Source organism: Microtus ochrogaster, unplaced genomic scaffold, assembly GCF_000317375.1.
Source record: "Microtus ochrogaster isolate Prairie Vole_2 unplaced genomic scaffold, MicOch1.0 UNK104, whole genome shotgun sequence".
Lineage (NCBI taxonomy): Eukaryota > Metazoa > Chordata > Mammalia > Rodentia > Cricetidae > Microtus > Microtus ochrogaster.
Window position 1 is genome coordinate 608307 of NW_004949202.1, and position 23428 is coordinate 631734.

General features: G+C 46.3%; 1 protein-coding gene and 1 long non-coding RNA gene across 2 annotated transcripts in view; both read left to right on the plus strand.

Annotated features, from left to right (window-relative positions):
- The window catches only part of Shc3 (SHC adaptor protein 3), a 120122-nt gene that overhangs the window by 50058 nt on the left and 46636 nt on the right, over positions 1-23428 (plus strand). The window contains exons 3-4 of the mRNA XM_026778087.1: positions 19132-19195; positions 21910-22029. Coding sequence (XP_026633888.1) covers positions 19132-19195; positions 21910-22029 — 184 coding nt within the window. The remainder of the gene's footprint in view (positions 1-19131; positions 19196-21909; positions 22030-23428) is intronic.
- On the plus strand, positions 1386-11566 carry LOC113455760. The gene is made up of 3 exons (XR_003376734.1): positions 1386-1970; positions 2599-2676; positions 11362-11566. It is a non-coding gene; the product is annotated as an uncharacterized LOC113455760 (long non-coding RNA).

Here is a 23428-nt window from a genome sequence, read left to right on the forward strand (position 1 = left end):
AACTCACAGAGATCCGCCTGCCTCTGCCTCCCGAGTTTGTTGGGGTCTTGAATGAGTTGCAGGTGACTGGTGAAACGTTGTCCGGTGCCCAACATGAGCCTGCATCTCGGAACTCTGGAAAGGGAACCCATCTGATGCATTTTAGGTTCTTTGCATCCCTTATTTAAATGTACCCACAGACTCCTGTCAGGTCCAGAGTTTTGCATGTGGCTGTCAACAGATACCACATGTGATGTAGGATGTCCTTCTGGATATGTGTTGTAGCTCCACGTTGGGTGGTAGATGTAGCTAGCTGTATCTCCATCTCATTGGTTTGTGGACCGGTTTTTCTCCACCCACCTGCTCCTGAAGCCACTTATGAAATAATCATTTGGAGTTAATATCAGTTACAATTGTTTGGCTAATCTGTTAGGCTTCTTACTGGCTAGCTCTAACTATTGAATTATCTTGTTTTTATTAATCTGTCTATTGTCGTGAGGCTGTGGCTTATAGGGGTAGCACATTACCCCTTCAGCAGCTATATGGCATCTCCTTTGACTCTGCCTCTCTCTCTGTCTCTGTTCAGATTTCCCACTGACTTTACTTTGCTAAGCCATTGGCCAAAACAGCTTTATTAATTAAACAATAAAAGTAATAACAAATATTCAGAAGGACATCCTACATCACACACGGGCTTTGTGATGGCTCAGTCCTGTGCTTACAGGAATTTTGCTTTGGAACCGGAAGATTCAGAGAATCTCCACTCTGGTAAAAACTGTAGAAGCAAAGCATTTTTTTTTTTTTTTCTCTGTCCTTGCTCAGGGTACTGGCTGGGGTCTCAGAGACTTTCCTCTGGATGTTAATGTATGTCTGTGGGTGTTTGAAGTACTGTCCCTGGGTGTGGCACCAAAAACATGCAGTAAAGCCAGCCAAAGTCAGCCATGATTGACAGATCTGGTGACAAGGTGGACCGTGGAGTCTTCTCATGTGGAGGTCATGGCTTAGAACACATGGTGTTGATCCGAGAGATACAGCCTTGCTAGTTATAGGGATTTGAATGTGAGCGAAGAACAAGGAAGCCATGGCCATGTGAAAGGGGAACAGAGGCCTGGATGGTGTTTCTGAGAATGGCAGTTCCCTGTGTGGCATAGCCACTTCTGTCTGCCCCTTTATGCTCTCTTCACACCCGCCCCTGTGTGGGCGTGGCTTCCTCAACCCACCCCTGTGTGGGTGTGGCTTCCTCACACACGCCCCTTTGTGGGTGTGGCTTCCTCACACTTGCTCCTATTTGGGCATGGCTTCCTCACACACGCCCCTTTGTGGGTGTGGTTTCCTCACACTTGCTCCTATTTGGGCGTGGCCTCTTCAACCCGCCCCTGTGTGGGCGTGGCTGAATTACACCTGTCCCCCCTGTGGGCGCGGCTTCCTCAATCCGCCCCTGTGGTGGGTGTGGTTTCTTTGCACCTGCCTCCACGGGGCAGTTCCTCTCCAGCTGAAGGAGGAAGTGCTGGACCAGACCCCAGCGTGGTGCTGCCATTCCATCTTCCAAGATGTCACCTGGAAAGCTCAGGCTCTGGGTGCTCACCTTCTCTGACTCCAGGTAAAACTGTTACTCCATTCACTTCAGATCTGTGAGTCTCGGCATTCTCATCCCCATAACCCACCCCACCTCTCCACCCTCACTCTGCCGCTTCTCGTCACTGCACACCTGGGGGGGGGCAGGATCGGGGCGCTGCACACCAGCCGTCCTGACCTGAGGGCTCACCCCACTCGTGATGTGCTCTGCTACATGACTGCCTCTCATTATTTGTGTCTCATGGACATCAGCTCACAGACTCATTTGGGTCCCAAACAGTGCGGTGTGTTTTAGGAGAGGAACACATTTACTAACAAGAGATTTATGTTGTTTACAGTGGGTTTGCTCTCCTCAAGTGTTGTCCTCGCCAGGAGTAGGTTTGCAAGTGGAAGACGGAGGACAGGAAGAAGAACAGGTAAGGCCCAGACCTGTGGGAACCTTGGGGCTTATGTGATTCCACGACACCTCTGGGAGGTGGTGACCATCGTTTACTCAGACCTCCTGTTAATTATTTTCTCTTGGAGGTGAATGGAACCAACTCAGTTAAGTGGGCAGGAATTTTAGGGGCTTCATGCCCCCAAAGCCATGGTGACAGGGCCTTAACTGGGTTAGGGTGACTTTCTCATTTGAGAAACACTGGGTGAGGAAATGCTAGGGTGTCTTGCCTTCATAAACACATCACACAAAGCATGTTATGCTATGTACTTGGATGCCCATTACGGTGCAGCTAATGGAGGGGACCCCTGTTCATCTGCTTCCTTAGGCCTGAGAAGGACTCATACTTGACCCTAACAAGTACGCTAGTCTGTCCCTGTATCCCAGATCTCCCTTTCACTACAAAACAAACAGGTCCCATGTTGATTTCAGTTAGATGAGCCAGAGAAAGGAGCAAGTCTACTTTTGCAGCTTCTCTGGAGCTCAGAGTGAGGAGGGCCAACACCGGTGTGAACTGGCCCTCTCTGCCTTCAGATACTCAGGCGGCTCAGAATGGCTGTCCTTGAATTTGAGCCCTACCTGTTCATTCTATAAGTGTTTGTTCCAAGATGTGCTTCCAGCCTGGGTGTCTCACAACCCTCCCGAGGGCAAGAAGACACAAGGAGGACCTGGTGTTTTCATGCTCGGTATGATTCTCCAAGTCCCGTGTGTGTGTGTGTGTGTGTGTGTGTGTGTGTGTGTGTACACGTGCGTGTGCTCTGCCTTTGGAATAAAACTCAGTTGCTACTGGTGCACTGGCCCTAAGCAGTGTTCCCTGGTTTCCCATTTATCAGTATTTGCAGTGAAGTGTGTGTCAAGCCCAGGGAGTGCAGTGGAGGGCCTCTGGGGTCCAGGGTTCAAGGCAATGAGCTGTATACACACTCATGAAGTTGAGAGGATGCTAATTTGGGAATTATGGAAGAGAGTTTCTCCTCGATGGAGTTGAGTCCAGGAGCTCTTCTCAGAAGAAGGATCTGTGAACACTGGCAAATTTCTCCTCCAGTCTCACTAAAGGGAGAACATGGTGGCAGTTGTTTGAACCTGGTTGGATGGGGGCAGGTTCACTCATCAAACCACCCTCATTGGCTACACAGGATTGTGCTAATCCATACCAGGCAGAATTTCCAGTTGGTACCCAGTGAAGATGTGAGTCAGGTCCAGAGACCAGGGTACACTGCATTTGGTGTGTCCTACGCCTTGATGTTTGCTACCGGATTCTTCTTATTTGTGAAAGTTAGGTGCTATATTGCTGTGTGACAAAGTCCAGTAGAATCATGGCAGATAGTGAGGACCCACAAGATGTCACCTTGATTGGACCTGAAGCTGCATGTGTTTTATAATAGGTATATTTCCCTCAGATCACCAAAAGATTCCAAGATATAGTATGGCAAGGCTCTCAGGAGACTGGCCAACAGTCCCATGGAAGCCAAGTTGTGGAGTTTCCGTACGATGTCCAGGCAGCTCGTCTGACTAGAGAATCCTTTCCCTAGCAATCCTTACTGCTTATATAACCTAAGGGTGGGGTAAGTGTTGTTTACTTCCTGATCCTTAGGAGTCTCCCTCCCACCTCCAGAGCAAACCGTTCTACAAAGTACACAGGTGGGTGGAACCGGATCCCTGGACTGACCTGGGTGTAGGCACCTGAGTGAGCTGGCGCTGCTAGACCAGAAAAGGAAGAGTGGCTGGGGCATGTTCATGCGGAGAAAGGGTGAAGCCCATCAGAGCAGCTAGACTTTGAAGGTTGTACCCATTCCTGGTTCTGGTTTGTTCCCCTGGCAGCAATGCAAAGAATCGCTGGCATACACTCCTGGTACCATGAATTTTTCCCAGGTCATCTCTGTTATAATGGACTGCAGAGTGTTTCTTGTGTGTGTGTGTGTGTGTGTGTGTGTGTGTGTGTGTGTGTGTGTGTGTGTGAAGGCTCACAGTCATTTTCAAGGACATGCTCCTACTGGCCTAAGGCCCTCTGAGAGGCCCACCTCCTGATGATTGACACCAGATTGGATAGAACCAAGTTGAGAACGAAGCACAGTGCCTTGGGGGACTTCGAGATGCAAACAGTAGCAGTGGGTTGGTGTCAGGTTGTGCCCAAGGGCCTCTGTGCCTTAGCTCCAGATGAAGACAAGGTACCATGGGACTCTCATCTGCTTTCTGCTGAAGAGCATCAGAAGGTTGGGACTCCTGACCTTGGGTTCCAGTTTAAGGAGGAATTGGGGGTGTGGAGATGACTCAGTGAAGAAAACTGCTTCTCTCACAAGCCTGACGAATGGAGTGTGGGTCCCCAGAAGCCACATAAACAGCGATGTGGTAGTGGGCATTACCAGCACTACTCAAGCCACAGCAAACACAGGCATGAGACTCTCCTAGAAGTGCAGGCAAGCTAGCCTGGAGTGGAGAGGGCTTCAGGAGTGCCAAGTTGGCAAGCCAGAACTGACTCCCAAAAGTTGTTCTCTGACCTCTGCATATGCACTGTGGCTTACGTGCTCTGGCACACACACAAACACACACACACACACACGCACACACACACACACACAGAGGGGGGGGGAGAGAGAACAAGTAAATAAATCAATGGGAGCAGTCTTTGACAGAACAGGGGCCACAGAGGCTGTAGGCTCTCTGCTTGGGACTCAGACCCCACAGACCCCCTCCGTCTCTAGAACACTCTTTTTCAAATTCAGGCCCACATTGCAGTCACATGTGTAACGGAAGGAATGAGGTGGACCACATGAACTTCAGCTTCTAACGTGTTTCGAGGTCCTGATAATGTTCAGGAACCCACTTTGGGAAGTACTATTCTATTTTCTATGGAAAACTATTTTTGTTACTTCTTTGGGAAGTGTGTTTTTAACTTCAGAGCCATTTGCAATGACTATCCATGAAACCACAGCTTTGGAAATGAGACCATTTTCCCCCAGCAGAGCCCACTCATCCAGGAATTTTAAAAATGGAGATCACAGAGGACTTGGTGGCTGAACCTGGTTTAAATAGCATCCATAGCACGGATCCGTGGCAACCCTCCCCGTGCTCTCTGTAAGGACCATCTGGCATGGTGTGTATTTATAATCCTCATGCCAGAAGCACATTTGTGTCACGGTGTACCTCTCTCATTGCTCATTTTCTGCCTTTGAGCCCAAGAATCTCCCAATAGATGATTCCAGAAGCATCCCTCAGCTCTTGTCAGAGGCAGCCTTTCGAGTAGGGTTGGGAGCCAGGAAGTCTGGGCTCAGCAGAGTGACCCTGCGCTCTTGGCGTTAGTTCATTTATTTCATGACGTCCCTCAGCACTGCAGTGTGACTGTGATAGTATCCCTTCCTATGTAGGATCAGGAATCCATGGAGCTGATGTCTGAAAAGCATTTAGTTATCTTCTAGCGCAGAAAAAAGCTCAGTTAGCTTGGTTCAGAATCTATTTTCTTCTCTTTCTAAAGCATTTATTTATTTATTTGTGTGTGTACATGTGTGTGCCAGTGCTCATATGCCATTGCATGTGTGTGAAGGTTGGAGACAGCCTGAGGTGTCTGTCCTCACCTTCCACCTTGTTGGAGACAGGGTCTCTTAGTGATTTTCGGTGTGTACAGCCGGCTAGCTGTCTCTCAAGCTTCCGGGCATTCTCTCCTCTCTACTTCCCATCTCGAGGTAGGAGAGTCAGTATTACAGCTGTGAACTGCCCTGTCTGGGGATCCGGACTTAGCTCCTCACACTTGTGCTTCACCCCCCAAGCCTTCTCCCCATCTCCCCAGTTCCGTGTTCCTGCTAAGGGTTAGTATGCTGAAACAGGGCTTCCCGGGCCACCCCACCATGTTTGTGCCACCTGCAGGATGCAGGGGGAACATTATCAATTTTCAGAGTTTTGCCCAGCCTGGGCCAAGTTCCCCATGTCCTTTGTTCACCTCCCAAACCTGCTCCCCTTCTCTTGGGTCCACTCTGAAACTTTGTTTCTTTATAAACACTAACTAACCCCCCCTCCCACCCCGTTAAACATGACACAATGTCCTGTGCCACTTAGAATCTGGAAGTATATGGTGAAAACTGTATTTTGGATTATTGTAGACAAGATTTGTATTAAAATAACAGTTGAGGAACATACAGAAATACTAAAAATTGTTCCTGTGAGTGAAATAGCACACGCCTGTAAGCCCAGCACGCAGAGGGCTGAGGTGGGAGGAGCATGAGGAGCAGAGAGCAGAGAACAGACACACAATACAGAGAACAGAATTGACGGCCTGAGCAGCCGCGAGACCTTGCTTAAAGGAAAAAGGAAAGATTAAAAGTGTTCTTGGAAATGTCACACGTAGATCCCGTGTGCACCGAGTCACTTCTTGATTGACAGCTCTTGTTGCCAGGGTCTTCTCAGGTGCCCTCATCCTTTACGGAGTTTCAGGAGCACTGGGAATGATAAAAGTGGACTAAGAACAAGCATAAAAATTTGAAAGCAGTAGTGACTTCCAAAAAATGTCATTAGGAATGGAGAGATGGCTAAGTGGTGTAAGCCTGGCAATTTGAGTTTGATCTCAGCTACCTGCAGTAGGAAGAAAGGACTGGTCCCTAAAAGCTGTCCTGTGCTATAGTGTGCATGTGCCTACACACACACAGATACACACACACATACCACGTCACACACACAACAACAACAACAACAATAATTTAGCACAAAAGGTCTCTAAAGATGATAAACAGGGAGAGGAAGGGATGGAGAGATAGAAGAAAGAAGATAGGGAGAAATGGGAAGGGAATGAAAGGAAGGAACGAAGAGAAGAGAGATACAGAATACGGAACCAACATCAAGAATGAAGGCTGGATGCCTTCTCTACTGAACTGTGCATACAGAGGGCATAATAGGAATGGGGCAGCTATGCCAGCAGATGTGATAACTTAGAGCAAATGGACGATTTCCTGGAAGGTACAACTATCCAAGCTCCCTGAATGAAGAGTAGGTGACCTATATAGGCTGTATCTATTGAATGAAACTCATCACTAGAGACCTCCCCATAGAGAAAACTCTAAGGCCAGATGGCTCCAAACTCTTAAGGGAGAGGTAGCACCAGCTTCCACAATCTGTTCCAGCAAACAGAAGGGACACTTTCCAATTCGTTTTATGAGTCCAATGTTATCTTGAAACTAAAACCAGACAGAGACCATCAGAGAAAGCAACCAAACAGAACACCTCACAGACACAGACACAAAGCTTCTACAAGAAACTTCAAATGGGATTCAAGATACCTCAGAAAGATAACGGTCCCTCACAAATGTGCTCAGTCAATCCTCACCATCACAAGGACCCACAGTGAAGCACACAGCAAAGTCTTAAGCTTTTAAGCTTTTATGGTAATGACTCAAAATCAAGAGAAAACAATTGGTTAAGAGACCAGATTTTACATGAAATTATTTCCCCTCCTATTCTGCCTCAGAGTCATCTTACAAATGAACGTAGAAGATCACTCGTGCTTGGCAGTATGGAAGTGAATGCCTTTAGGAAACTCAGCTTTTGGTATTTTGGTAGAATGCCCTTTCTCTCAAGTTTTTACCATCCCCTTCCAACTTTGAAGAAATGCAAGACATTAATGACTTTTTTTTTCCTGAAAGAAAATCCTTGCACACTGATAATTTTATTCAATTAGCCAATTTGCAATGTCCTATAATTTAGTTAAATACACCTGAATACTGAAGCAATGATCAGAGAGAGAGACAGTGTTGGTTGAACAGTGAGCCCGAGCCTGCCCTCCATTGTGGGAAGATCACGGGTGGCTTTTGTTCTTTTAAAAACATTCATCCACTCATTCGTGGCCTTGTACACACTAGGCAAGAACTCCGCCACTGAGATCCATCATGAGCCGCAGGTCTCCAGGCGGTCTGCTGCTGCCTAGAGAGGCCTCCTTACAGTGGAACGTCCATCCCACTGTGAGGCCCCTGTATGGCCAACTCGTGAGCTCTAACACCTGCCCTGAGAAGCGCTCACTGCAGAGGTGGTGGCAGTCACCACCACATATCGCTGTCACCATCCCAGCTTCTCCATGATATTTTGGGGGCTCTGGCCATTTCCTGTCTTGCTTTCTTCTGTTTCAGTCAAGCAACTTTGGTCTCCCCAGCCCTGGGTTTGTGTGTATATGTATGATGTGTATGTGCACATGTGTTGAGTCAGCCCCACAGGTTGCCCCTTTGCCTCTGTTCCCAGGTCATCCGGGCAAACCTGACCTTCCACAGCATGGGAAATAATTGAGGGTGGTTGTTTATGGGCTGAAGTTGTGGTTGAGTGAATAGAGCCCATGCCAAGAATGCACAAGGCCTGGGGTTCCATCCTCAGCAGGATGATTGGAAGTTCAGGGTCATCCTTAGTTACATAAGAATTTGAGGCCAGCCTGTTATACATAAGGGCTCGTCTCCAAAATAAAGAACAGACGTTTATGCCTGGCCTTGTGCATTGTTAGAGGACCATTCTGTTCCTACCCACATTCTCTTTCAACCCCTCAGTGATCTGTGGGTCAGCCAGTGACAGGGAAGAGGCCCTGGGCTGCCCAGCGGTCTGCAACCTCATGATCTGGGAAGGATGGAAACCGAATAATTATGACCGAGTCTGCCTCACTCTCCCACTGCACAGAGCATGTTCTCACAGCCACACAGCAAACCCAGGGCATCCAGGACAGCCTCACTTCGCAGGTGCTGGTTCAACCCACCCACTGCCTTAGGTCATCAGGAAGAAAAAAAGCATTTAACCTTTTGAGGTTGTCTGTACTGTGAATTTTGGGATGTTTATGAGACCCCCCCCCAACACACACCTTCCACGCACGAGATGCCACAACCCCTCACCCACATTATGACAACCAAAATCAGAGTTTGTTCTGTGTACCCCAGAGCCTCAGAAGGTTGCCTTAGGCAAACACCCATACCTTAGCAATGAATTCATTTTCTGATAAAAGGGGCACAAAGAAGAGCTGGAGAGATTGCTCGGAGGTTGGGAATGCGTCCTGCTTTATCAGGAAGACCTGAATTTGCTTCCCAGCACCCACTCCCTGCAGCTCACAAATGCCTGTAATCTCAGCTTCAAGGGATCTGACAGCTTCTTCTGGTGTTAGAAGGCACTTGAACCCAGTTCTGTGGATACACTCACAAGACACACACACAACATAATTAAAATTAATCTTTAAAACTCTTTTTAAAAGAAACACACATGTATTCACTTGAGAATTGGGGAAGAGTTCAAATATGTAAAGGTGGGTGGGCATTTTCCATACATTTGCAATCATGTTTTGTTTGAAGTTGTGTGCCCTGCTTTTTCAAAGTATAATATTAAATAACCACCTTCACATGTCACAGTTTTGTGTTGCATGGCCCTTGGCCACTGTCACCCCTTCCCAAGCCTGTTTGTTTAGTGTCTATGGAAGACAGTCTGGGCCTTTTGTGTTTGGCCACTAAGCAGGGCCCTTTCTCGGGACATGATAGGAGTCCTGATGTATGTTTCTGGGCTTCTACAGCCATAAGGAGAACACAGGTCTACTCATTCCAGACAGGACATCCATGACAGACCTAGTGACAACCCCGCCAAAGGCTGCTGAGGGAATTTGTGAGGTTACTGGGGTTACTTGAAGAAGTGTGGGTGAGAGGTTATGCCCAGGGCCTCACTGTTACCTCACTTAATAGTCATGCCCCAGCATGGATGACATCATCATTGTGTCTGCATAGATAGAATTTCCTCAGGTAACCTCTGACCTCTGTGTTCGCAACTGGGGCAGAATCACACACAGCTGCCGAGGGCAAGAGGCTGTGGCTGACCTCAGACGTTGGTCCTCAAAGCAGCTGCCCACTTTGTTTTATTTGAGACAGGTCCCTCACTGGGACCTGCGATTGGCTTATTTGGTTGGCTTGCCAGCAGGCCCCATGGATCCTCTCTATCTTTCCAGCACTGGGTTAGAGGCACAAATCAGCATGCCCAGCTTTTGACATGGATTCTGGGGATGGAACCAACTGAGCCATCTCTCCAGTCCTGGGAACTCATTGTTCTACTTCCTGTATAACTTGGCCACTTTCCAGTCGCTGTGACGAAACCCCATGACCAGAGCAGCTGATAGAAGAAAGCGTTTCGTTGGGCTCACAGTTTCAGAGGGTTAGCATCCACAATGGTAGCTCAAAGGCATGGTGACAGGGACAGCCGAGAACACACATGTTGATCTACGAGCAGGAGGCAGAGAGAACACACTGCTTCCTTAGCCTTCCCAGTTTCACCAACTGGCACTGAATATCAAACATGAGCCCCCGGAGGCCGTTCTCATTCACACCACCACGCTGTAGGAAAGTTTCTGTAGTTGCATTTTACTCTCTGGGGGGCCCTGACACCCAGTTCCTAAATAAATACACGGAGGCCTTTCTTTCTTATGAATGCCCAGCCTTAGCTTGACTTATTTCTAGCCAGCTTTTCTTAAATTATCCTATTTACCTTTTGCCTTTTTACCTTTATCTTTCTCTTTTCTATACACCTTTTCTTACTTCTTACTCTGTGGCTTGCCGTGTAGCTGGGTGGCTGGCCCATGATGTCCTCCTCTTCTCCTTTTCTCATTCCCTGATCCTTTTCCCAGATTTCTCCTATTTATTCTCTCTGCCTGCCAGCTCCGCCTATCCTTTCTCCTGCCTAGTGACTGGCTGTTCAGCCCTTTATTGAACCAATCAGGTGTTTTAGACAGGCAAAGTAGCACAGCTTCACAGAGTTAAACAAATGCAACATAAAAGAATGAAAGGTACCTTTCCACCTGGTGGACAAGATCCCAAGTGGGCATTGGGTGCTGGCCCAGGCTTCCCCTCCCATTTGCTGTGGACCTGGGGTAGGATGGATTGTTTGTTTGCTCAGTCCAGGAGAGGCTAGTCATGGGTTAATCTCCTTGGCCACCATGTGGATGGGTGAACCAGGAGGGTCCCTGCTCCCAGCTTACCCCCACCTTGCAGTACTGGGTAGAGGTCAGCCAGGATGTAGTGTCAGGGCAGCATCTCACTAAGGGGATGCCCGTTACCCCCCATTTAGGCTTCCTTTAAGGTTCCCCTTGTCCCTTTCTTCCCCAGCTCAGCTAGTGGCACTCCCCTTACATGTTCACGTAGAGATGCACAAATATGGACAGAGAGGTCAGAGGTGAGGAGGGGGCATACACAGATCTTTGCCACACCCCTCACTGGAGGCACACCCTGGTATGATGGGCAAGTACTGTAGTGAAAGGGCTCTAGAACTTTCCACATTGTTAATAGTGATGCCCAAATAAATGCCATCTAACCAGGCTTAGATGGTTGGGAGACTGGCTGATGCTGTGTATGAACAAGGAATAAATCAGCACTTTATCTCTTGTCTTACAGATGCTGGCTGCCTCCAGAGGGCCTTGCTGGGTCCACACCTGGAATCTGTGGACTCCAGGTGCCCTCAGAATTGTCTCGGTGCTTTTCGTCCCACACCTTGGTTGTGGCATGCTCCCTGCATCTCCTTGATTTCTACCTTCTCTGGCCCCCTTCCCCACTTATCATTTCTAACTATGCTGGATGCATAACTCTCTGCTGCCTGTACCGTGCCTCATTTTATTATATTAAAGATTTTGTTGTTGTTGTTATTGAATGTGATGGCTAACCTTGGTTGTCAACTTGACATATCTGCAGAAAGGGAACTCAGTTAAAGAATTGCCTCCAGCAGACTGCCCTGTGGGCATCTCTGTGGGGGTATCTTCTTGACTGCTAATTGATGCAAGAGGGCCCATCACACCATGGGCAGTGCCATCCCTAGGAAAGTGGGCTTCGGGTACATAAAAGACACCGTTTCATGGGATCCTGGGAGCAAGCCAGTCAGCAGCATTCCTCCATGGTTTCTGCCTCAGTTTCCCACCTTGAGTTCCTTTCTTGGCTTCCATGATGAGTTATAACCTGTTAGCTAGAATAAACCCTTTCCTCCCCATGATATTTATTGAAGGTGGAATTTTTGTTTTGTTTTCAAGATTGATTTTATTTTTAATTAGTGTGTGTGTGGGGGGGTATGTACACATGAGCAGGTGTGCCTGTGGAGGTCAGAGGTATTGGGTTCCCTGAAGCTGAAGTTACAGGTGGTTGTGAGTCACCTTGACACAGGTCCTTGAAATTAAACTCAGATACCTCTATGAGAGCGGTACTTCCACATATCTGCCAAGTTATTTCTCCAGCCTGAGAAAACCGAGTTCTAATTCTGGTTCTGTCCTTGACTATCTGAGGATTTGTATAGCCCAGATGAGGATGTCTGGAACCACTGGTGTACCGATGTGTGCTCCTGTTCCTGGAAAAGTTGACAGTGGAGCCAGGAGTAAAGCAGGAGCCTCAGGGTCACCCCAAAACCTCTCAACAGCATCTCCAGTGCTGTTTTATGTAATTGCTCTTTATATATAACTAATATTTAATCTCCCTACCCCCAGGCTCCTGCTTTTGAGCACTTTGTGGCATCCAGTTGGTTCTGTTGTCCTAGAGGGATGGAGCCTGGTGGGAGGAAGTAGGTCATTCTGGGATACCTTGAGGTTTTATAACCAGTCTCCACTTCCTATCTACTCTCTGTTTCCTGACTGGATACACTGTGGCCCACCATGCCTTTCCTACGTTGATGGACTGTATCTCCTCTTCAACCTATGAGTCAGAATAAGCCCTTCTCTCCTTAAGTTGTGTCTTCTCAAGTGTTAGGTTGCAGCTTTGAATCACATAACTAATATAGGAAAATAATAATAAATTATCAATGTAGTCACTTTCAGTAACTTATGCCTGCATGTGGATCTACTACTATCTTCCTATGATTTTTTTTTGAGATTATATCTTTTGGGATAATATTCTGTAATCCAACAAATTATAATTGTTATGAGTATATGTGATGTCTGGAGCCAGAATCAGATGCCAGAACTTTACAGTTTATAATTCATCCCCCCCTTCCATATACGATGGTTGGTTTAATTGCCAACTTGACACAATCTAGATCCCCTGGGAAGACGTTCTCAGTGTGGGATTGTCTAGATAAATTGGTCTGTGGGTGTGTCTCTAAAGGGTTACCTTGATTATATTAATTGATTATGTTACTTGGCATGAGAAGACCCAGCCCACTGTGGGTGGCACCATTCCCTGGGCTTGGGTCCTCCACTGTGTAAGAGTGGGAAGCGTGAGCTGAAGAGTAAGCACACACGCTTTCATTTTTCTGTCTTCACTGTGGATGTGATGGGATGAGCCGTCTTAACTTCCTGCTTTTCTTAACTTCCCTGTTATGATGGAGTGCAGCCTGGGGTTGTGGACTAAAATTAACCTTTTCTCCCCTAAGCTGCTGTTGTGAGGGAATTTTAGCACAGCAACAGAAATAAAACTAGGGCTAGGTATATTCTGTGTTGTATGGTCTGGCTCTGCCCTCATCTCTGACCTCTGTCTATTTTTGTGTGTTTCTATACAGAAATGAAAAAAGGAAACCCAATGGTAGACTTGCTGTGGACAAGGGCAGGAAGGGAGAGACAGTGGGGGTGTCTCAATTACCCTGGCTACTGGAGGTCTCCAACATAATCTAGCTGCCACATTGTTTAGAAGAGTGAACACAGAGGAGAAGGTTCTGGGTTTAGTCAGGTGCCGGCAAAAGGGGGTTTCCTTGTCTGATAAGGACCGGCATTGAGAGCCACAGGACATATTGTCAGCACCCTGGACAGAGCCTTCCTGGACAGCTCTCTTCTTTCCAGGCTGCCTTCAACCCACAGTGCCACGGAACTTCATCTTTCACACACACCATGTCCACTACCCAGGGCCCACACTTTCAGCCTGGACTCCAGTGATCCTGCCTTCTGCTCTGAGCCTTAACAGTCTCTTTTTTTTCCTCTGGAATCCTCCTGTGCCCTTCATCCCTGTCCTGTCTCCACATAGCTCTTCCTTATTTTATGCCCCTATGCTGTTCCATTCAGAATTAACTGAAAATATTCTTAGGAAATTTTTGGTAGGATACTGGCTGCACACCCGTCAGTGAGTACCATTGCCTGTCCCATGACTGTCAAGCATCTCCTATCCTCTGCTCGGTCAGGATAGCCTTACCTTTCTCCTCCTTTTGATGGGATATCCACAAACCTGTTTATGGCCTCTCTTCTTTCTCACCCCGGGGGTTTTTATGTAGATGCATCCATGGCTCTCTGAGTTTAGGTTCCTGCTGTGACCACTCACATCATTCACAGCTATGACACCCACCTCTCTGCCCTACTTGTGGAACTTGATGACCCGGCACGTGCACAACCAAAGAGATCAGGTTGAGAAGCTTCCCATGTTTTCAGGACCCATTTGTCATTCCTTGCCTGAAATGCCTCTCGCTGTCTGTAGTCTTAGCTTTGTCCGCTAGGCTTATGATGGTTTTCTTTCTGACTTATTTTGAGATGATTGTCTCTTGACTTGCCTACATTTTTGTTTTGATGCTATTGTTTGCATTAGTTATTTCCTTTATGATATATCCCTCTCATATCAACCTTCTATTCAAAGATCATTAAAAATAATTCTTCCTGAGTTTCTTGAATACTTTTGTTATTTAAAATCACAACAGCTTCTATTTGTGATACACCAAGAATTAATTTACATTTGAGGAATGCACTAGAAACTGTTTCCCCCTGAGTAGCTATTTATCACTTTGTGTGTGTGAACTTAAACTTACTACTCTATATAGTTCATTTTTGTTGCTCTTTCCCCTACTTAAGTATAATTTGAAGAGGGAATAAATTATCCTATGGTTCTACTGTTATTTTTTTTATTGTTTCACTCTGAAAAGTGTCTGTGCAAGCATGCACACATGCCTGTTATACATGTGGGTGCAAATATGCACACCTGCTGTGAACGTTTGTGCAAAGTCTAGTCCTAAAGTTCTGCACTGGCAAGAATAAGCTTCAGTTGTGAGAGATATCTGCCCTACGGATGAGGGTGCAGGCCTGGCTGAAGGAGCACAGCGCCATCGTAAACCCAAGGTTAGCATTTTGGCAGGGCCGTCCCTGGTCGCTTTCAGATGACTGCTGTGTTTGCCAAATGTTCCATTTTCATATTAGTGGAGCGCTGAGGTCAGGATTTAGCTTCTCGAAATGGGGTTGTACTGAGTGGGATGCTAAGAAGCAATCTCTATTATTAAAAAAAAACAGCAAAATTGGTACCTGGGTTCCAAAAAGGAATTAAATGAAATTATACCAAACTAAGTTATTGCTAAATGAGCAAATTGAGACAGTACTCCTCACTAAAACATGCAGGAAGGAAATTGAGAATAGTAACATTTAAAATTAGACCTTGGAGTTAAAGTAACTAATTGCAGACATCTAAATATTGCTGTTTTTAATGGTGTGTCATTTCTGTTTCAATCAGAAGTTGACACCATCTCTGGTTGAAGTAAGGACTGGTCACATGTGATCACATGAATATTAGAAACAGATCTGTGGCCATTCTATGGCCGCACATTTTTTTCTGAAAAGCATGTTGATTTGAAGATCTCAGAAAATTCTGAGAGCTCACAGGGGTATCCTTGGGGCTCACTTGGAGTGTGTGAGCTCAGGAAGAGTTATACGGTGACTGTGCTTGTGGCTGTGCTCTGGGAACATCATGGGTCTCCCTGAGAGGACTTTCTGTCTGTAATGTGTCAGGCTGTTCCCTGTCTTCTGAAAACTGAGCTCCTCCTGCTTCTCCCTGGAGTAGAAACCAGTGGCAAATGGCTCAGAGCTGACTACGTTAGATTTCTGATAGTGGGAGTCCTTTTGGAGAACTGTTTGTAAAACTCTTGACTTCCTATGTTGTTCTATGTTGGTGGGCACAAAAATCTAGGAATCATTGAGGTTGTTAAAAGAATGACCAAGGTAAGGTGTTCTGTACATATCATCTCTTTAGCTTGTTGAGACCATCAAAGATTTGGCTACTTTGTTGGTCTAAGGCCATCTCTCGACTTAACAAATATAATGCAGAAATTCTAGGTGATTTGACAGCTTTTTCTGGCCTATACACATGTGTTATACATACACACACTCATATAAACATATGCTCACATAAAATTGAAACTAAATAAATAAAACCAATTAGGCATGGTGGCCCATGTTTGTAGTCTCAGTGTTGGGGAGGTGAAGTCAGGAGCTTGTGTGGGGTTTATTAACCAGTCAGTCTTCAGAATTAGTACATTTCAGGCCAGTGAGAGACCCTGTCCCAGAAAACAAGGTAGGCAGTGTCTTGAGTAACAACACCCAAAGGAAAACTTCAGGCCTCCATATGCATCCACATAATCATGCAAAATTGACTAGGAATGGTAGTGGGGAGATGGCTCAGCTGGTAAGAGCACATCCTCTTGCAGAGGACACAAGTTTGGTTCCCAAAACTCACACTGGGTAGCTAGCTCACAACCACCTCTAACTCCAACTCTTGAGGATCCAGTTGCCCTCTTCTGGCTGTTGAGGACACTGCACTCACATGGGCACACATTCCCATCACCTATATACACACAGTTAAAAATAAAACATGCCTTAAAATATTAAACAGGTAAAACAGATATTGAGACTTCTATAAAAGACAGCATAGGTGCTGGGGAAATGACTCAGCAGATAAAAAGTTTGCTGTGCAGACATGAGGACCTGAGTTCAAATCCTCAGCACTTGTTAAACAAAACCAGGCTTGTTTGCACACGCCTGTAACACCTTTGCTGTAGGGGCAAGTGTGGAGGAAGGAGGATTTCTGGGTCTTATGGCTGCCAGCCTCGTTGCAGATTCAGTGAGAGACTTTGCATCAAAGGAATTAGGGGAAGAGTTTCAGAACAGGACCCCTATCACCATTCTCAGGCCTCTGCATGTACACAGGAGTGTGTGCATTCATATCCATGTAGACACACACACACACACACAGATTAACTCATTAATTCGAAAGGACAGCACATTCATGTTCTGAAAGCAAACGAGGGCTTTGCTTTTAGCAGATTTTAGATGGCACATATTTGATCGCTTTGGTAGCAGCGCTGTTAGATGGCTATTATACAATAAATCAGAGCAGCGTTGTCATCCCAAACATCTGCTCTGGCTTCAGTTTTCCAGGTCAGGATGACTCATTCTGTGCAGGCTTCCTGGCGCCTGAACCGTCAAAAACCCATTTTCCTTCCCTCTCTCCACAACGCATTGAATGGCAAACATGAAGCTCACCTCCGTGGTCGCTGCCCTAATTTGACAAGGATATCTAACACAATGCAGCTGCATTGTGATTGTGATTATTTTTCAACAATTAATTTTTCATTAACCGTGAGGAGTAGTCCACTGGGAAAGCTGTCTGTCTGTCTGTCTCTCAGGAGCCGTTGTCTTCATGCTCACCCAGCCTATCTCTTGGCCCTGTTTGTTTATTTTTTTCCCATGTTCCTGCAATATTTTCTCCCTCTTTATGTGGGAGTTGAGAAGTTTTCCCAGCTCCTTTAGGCATTCCTAACTTGAGGTCACCTTCAGCCCTTCTCCCAGTGGTTTTCATTGAAAGTGAGTTGTAGTGTTGAGCTGTGGGTGCCTTCAAGGTCATTGGAGTTGCCTTCGTAGCTTCAAGGTCATGGAGTTGCCTTCATAGCTTGCCATACCTGCGTCAGAACCTACATAGCCTCCTTGTCTAGACTCTTCTTTATTTCAAATTCTCCAGCCCCCATAGGTTAAGAACCATGCATGGGACTCCTGCCAAACTGGATGGACGCTATGAGTGTCCCCCATCTCTTGACTCAGGACAAAGCCTGGCATGTAGAATTGCTCAAGAGTCAGTGTCTTGTGCATCCAACCTGCGCACAGTTTCACCCTCATGTCATGGAGTTCCTTAACTCCTCTTCAGTTCTCTGGATTTTTAAATACAGCAGTTCCTTGACATTTAAACCTACTGCAAACAAAATTATTGTGGAAAATCCTGAACTTATAGAATGTGCTAGAACATGCTAGTTTAGCAGCAGAGGACTTTAGTGTCGGTGGTTTCTGCTGCTGATCATGGTGCTGGCTTGGAGCTGAGGGTTACTGCAGATGTCCAGCACTCAGAGAAGGTCCTGTGGATGGAATCAGAGGAAATTATGGTAAACAAAGTGAGCCTGACTCAGAAACACAAGTGCCATGTGTTTCTCATATCTTTCTCATATGCAGAAGCTGAAAACAGTGGACTTAAGTGATTACCAGAGGTCAGGGAAGATGTGGGGGTGGGGGTGTAGGATACATGAAGATGGATCAAGAAAGGCTGGACTTGATACGTGCATGTTATGGGATATATGTTGATTACATACCATGATCTGAATGCATATTTACCAAAAATAAAATATTTTAGAACTAGAAACTTTAGAAAAAGTTACAATAAAAAATTCAAAGTATGATTTCTACTGAATATGAATCACCTTCACACTACCATAAAGCCAGAAAACCCTAAGCTGAGTGATATACTATTTATTTATTTATTTTTACGTTTTGAGACATGGTCTCATGTAGCCCAGGCTGGTCTCACACTCACCATTTAGGTGAAGATGACCTTGAACCTCTGGCCTTCCTGTTCCTATCTCCAGAGTGCTAGGATTATTGGTATGTGCTACCAAGCCTGCTTGTATGCGGGGCTGGGGCTTTAGAAGGGTTGTCCAAGCACTCCACCAGTAAGCTATAGCCCCAGCTTGCTGGCTGTGTTTAAAACTGCAGAAGCTAGGAGTCAAACAATGAGCACCATGCTTCCTCCAGTGACCTTTGAATCTGCTTCGGAAGGATCTCTGTGAGCTGCAATGGCTGGATAGGCTTGATCCTGGTGCTCTGACCATGTTAGGACATTTCTAAAGGCACAGTGATTGACCTAATGAAAATCACATTGGGGAGAGTGCATATCCGGTGCTGATTTTGAATATGAAATCTTAGTTAATTGTAAGAGAAAAAGGAAACGTGGCATTGATCATGGTGTCACCACACTAAGAAAGAGGCAGGATATGGCAAAAAGTTTTAAGATAACCTGCCGGTGCTTGGCTTAATTCTCTCTTTTACCAAGGAGAGGTACTTGGAGGGCCAATTTTCTATGCTAAAATAAGCAGGCAGTTATTTCCTCTGGACCTTTGAGTGCAGACAATCTGAGTTGCATAACTCTGACTGGCATGTAATAAAATGAATCTCTCCCTGCCCTCAGGGAAGCCATCAGTCGTGTCTGCGAAGCTGTGCCAGGTGCCAAAGGAGCCTTCAAGAAGAGAAAGGTACTGTGGCTCTCACCATGTGTCTGCCTCCTCCTTCATGTCCTTTCAGGGCCACACTCCAGGTCTTCACCCACATAATTGTCCCCTGTCTTCTTACAGGACCTGGATCTTGTCTTTCTTAAGGAAAAGCACCTAGCTAAGGCTAAAGCATCCCTGCCCTGTCTCTCTCAAGCAAATGCTGTAGATAAACCCTGGAGACAGGGATAACAATCAACACCTGACCAAGCATCCCTTTAAGCCCATTACATAACATGAATTCATCTGCCCCTAACAGCTCATGTAGCAGCTACCCCAGTAGTACATGCTAGCTAATGCTTAAGAACTGGATTTTGGGGTTGGGAGGGGGACGCAGGACCTTGAATTTATAAGATGCCGGTTACTGTGGTGTAAATACGTCCATGTGGTTCAAGCTTTCAACACAAGGTCCCTGGAAAGAGCGAGGAAGACACACAGCAGTTCGTCACCGTGTCGCATTTTCTTCAGGTGCAGCAGATGGGACCTGATGGCGCAGGTTCACATAGCATGGGACCAGGTAGTAAAACAGCCAGGACTCAAGACGTATTTCACCATCTGTAGGTGCCATCTATGTGGTTGTGAGTTCGTATAAGTTAACTTTCAGTTATAGCTGGGCTTAGGGGTCAGAACATTTCTAAAGGCATGACAAATGGCTTTCCTGAGTCGGTTCAGCCATGCCACTGGAAAGCCCGATGTTATTGATGACAACAGTTGAGGCTTTGGGCTGAGAAGTCACAATGTGAATAGGAACTGGGGCCATGGTCAACCTGTTTCAGAGGCTGGGTGTTCAACTACGCTTCTGGAACCTTCCATCCTGTATATGGTTGAATTAGGAGGGGAAATATCTGGGGGCTAGGGAGATAGCTCAGCTGGCAAAGTGCTTGTTGCATAAACATAAAGACCTGAGTCTATATCTCCAGCATCCATGTAAAAAGCCTGGCATGGCAGCACATGCCTGTAACCCCAGTGCTGGAGAAACAGACAGGCCGATCCTGGTGCCTCACTGGCTAGCCAGGGTTGCGCAATTGCTATGTTCCAGGTTCTTTGTGAGACTCTGTCTTCAAATAAAGGAAGAGAGTTTTAGGGAAGACCCCTGATGACCTCCCATCTCTACATGTGTGCACACGTAAATCATGACTTTTATCTACCTAGAAGGGATTTGTGGGAAAGTATACCACAGAGGGCCCTGTATCTGCTCTAGGCTGAGCTTTCAGGTTCCAGATGGTTTTGCCTCTAAGTCACTTCTGTCTTCACAACTGGAGACATTTGTAAACCTATAGGGCAATTGGATCTGGGGCACAGAACTTGGCAGCTCAGGTTATGTGATGGCCAGTCCCCTGCGGGTCCTGGGAACCAAGTAAAGCTCCCAGATCTTGAATACAGGAGGCCAGGTGTCCCTTGGGAACAGCAAGGAGAACTATTGTCTCTCAGAACAGGTGGTCCTAACAGGTCTGTGATCCCCTTATGTTTCTCTTGGTGGGAAGGGATGGAAGTAATGAGAACTTTCTAGGCTGTGCCCAGATGCACTTGACCTGACTCTCTCACACAGGGGAGATGGGTTCTCTAAAGGGCCCTTTTGAAGTATTAAATAAAAAGAAAAAGGAAAAATGTCATGGCAGGGATCCTAAAGGAAACAGCATCTATCTGGGGAACAAAGTGTGCAGTTTGGGCATGCCAAACCAGGGCAACCCCTGGAGGTAAGTTCAGCAGAGATTTATTCTTTTAAAATAGAGAATTTCCATTAAATGCTGTCTTTGAAGACAGTTCATTGGCTAGGCAGACACCCTAAACTGTAAATCTATTCTGATTGGTCCATTAACTAGGCTACTCCCCACTGAGAGGTTGGTGTGCAAGGCCAGCAGGTCTGGATTTGGCTTCTTATCTGAGGCACAGGAACATCCTGTGGTCTGAGCTTCAGCAGAGGGATGTGACCTTCCCTGTTTCCTGCTCCACTTTAGACAACCTTAGCTGCTGTATTGTGTCTCCTAGTGGATTAAAGGACTGTGCCTCAGCTCAGGGCCTGTTTGGCAGAGTGAGCAGAGGATGTTGTAACCAAACGGAAAGGGTGAGCAGGAGAGGGGTTCGGTGTGTGCCCAGGGGTCTGACAGTGCTTGGCTGGACACTGAAGCTCTTCCATATCTCTGTAAGGACTTTGTTGACAGGTGAGGGAGACACTGGCCACAGCAATCTCTCTCTCTCACCCTGCCCAGGCTCTAGGCAGTCAGATTCTAATTGGACCGTCCATGTGAGCTCTTAACAGAGATTCCCTTCGGGAGAAAGCCTCGGGACCCTCTGAGGTTGCTCCTGAGCCTAGGTGCCATCCAGCTTTCACTCCTCTAAGCAACAGTCTGAGCACTGGTGTGCCAAGACAAGGTTTGCATGTCGGCAAAGCTGTGAGGTCTCTGCAAGTTTGCATCTACGACCCAGGAGACACCAGCATATGGTCAAGGCAGCCAGGAAGACCAGCAATTCTCCCCAGAACTGACATATTAGGCACTTATGATTTCATACCTCATATTTCTGAGTGTGTACATTGGCAAGGGCTCTTATCTTCCCAGCTCCCCCGTTTTACATTTGTCTGTCTTCTGGCACTTCAGTGGCAGAGGAGCAGTCAGTGATATATATTGGTATCTCTGCCTCGACCCTTTCAGTCAGAGTCTGGATCTAAAGCTAATCAATTCCCCCCTTGGATTTCACAGCCTCCGAATAAAATGCTGTCCAACATTCTGGGGAAGAGCAACCTCCAGTTCGCAGGGATGAGCATCTCCCTGACCATCTCCACCGCCAGCCTGAATCTGCGCACTCCTGACTCCAAACAGGTGTGAGGTTGCCCAGGCCTCCCTGGGCCCGAGGGTGGGCATCCCTGGGGCTACCTCCTTGGAGCTTACTGAGCCCATGCAGAACCTGCTTGGCTGGACCTTGGACTTTGGCCATGTTGACAGTCCAGCCACAGATGGATGAATGGTTCTCTGGAATTCTGCTTTAAATGTCGTCTGTTTTGTTGGTCTGTTTGTAATATAAAGAAATGGTGATGTCTGTGCAAATGTCTTGGTGTCTGCCCTTGTTTTATAGCCATGTTTTGTTGGTTTTGTGGGTCACATTTTAATCTTATCCTGCTTAGAAGGCACAATGTGCTGTGGTTTAATAATAGACAGGAGCTTTCTTCCTTATGGCTTCTTATATTGGAGCCTCTTATAGTCCAGTCTACCTCAGGGCTGATGAGCTGTGTATATCTACAGTGTAGACAATGAAGGTGGCGTGACCAAGGCAGCACGGATACATTTAGAAAAGCAGATTCCAGGCAGGATGACCACATTTCTATGTGCTGACTATGTTCTGGTCCAGCCTATCTATCATCTATCATGTCTGTCTGTCTGTCTGTCTGTCCAACTATCATGTCTGTCTATCTGCCTGCCTGCCTGCTTGCCTGTCTGTCTGTCTGTCTGTCTATCATCAATCCCTAAGATGTAGAGACAAATTAGATTTAATGTATAAATGAGAAATAAGTCAGGGCTTTGTTGAGACAACTGACTATATCTTATTCTATCTATCCTTTCGTCTTCCAGGGACCGAGACCTCCTTGTCCTTTTCTATTATTTTCTAAGGACTAAGCAGTCCTTCAGACTGTGGACCTAGGATGTCTAATCAGCCTTGCCTTGCCCAGGCTGTCTTAAGCTGAGCCCTAGTTGCTCATAGAGGCTGGCACACTAGGCTCTAGACAGCAGTGCACACTGAAATCTGTCCTCTGTGCACATGGACCGTTCATTTCTAGGGGTCCCCAGGTTGTAACTCTCCATCCTCCTCGCTCATTCTCTCCTTTTTTTTAAACATTTTTACAATTTATTAACAATGGAAGAACATTTGCATGCCAGTGATAGGACAGTACTTATTTATTTTTACATACAGAGTTAAATCCTGGCTAAGCATTTAGCAATACTAAAGAACACAGAACACTGCCAATGGTTTTCAGAGTTGATAGATACTTTAGTTTTGAAACTGTCAATGCTCAGAGTGCCAGTTTGTATAAATATGTAGTATGCTTAAGGTCATCTCAGAAATGGTTGGAAATTCTGTCCTGGTCTTAAAGCCAAAATTCATTTAACAATTTTTATTAAAATTAAAAACTCAAGTCAGCAACTCAAACTGCAGTTTTTAAAATCAAACATTTTTATACAATCAAACCTCCAGATACAAGAATTTGATACTCTCTCTCTCTCT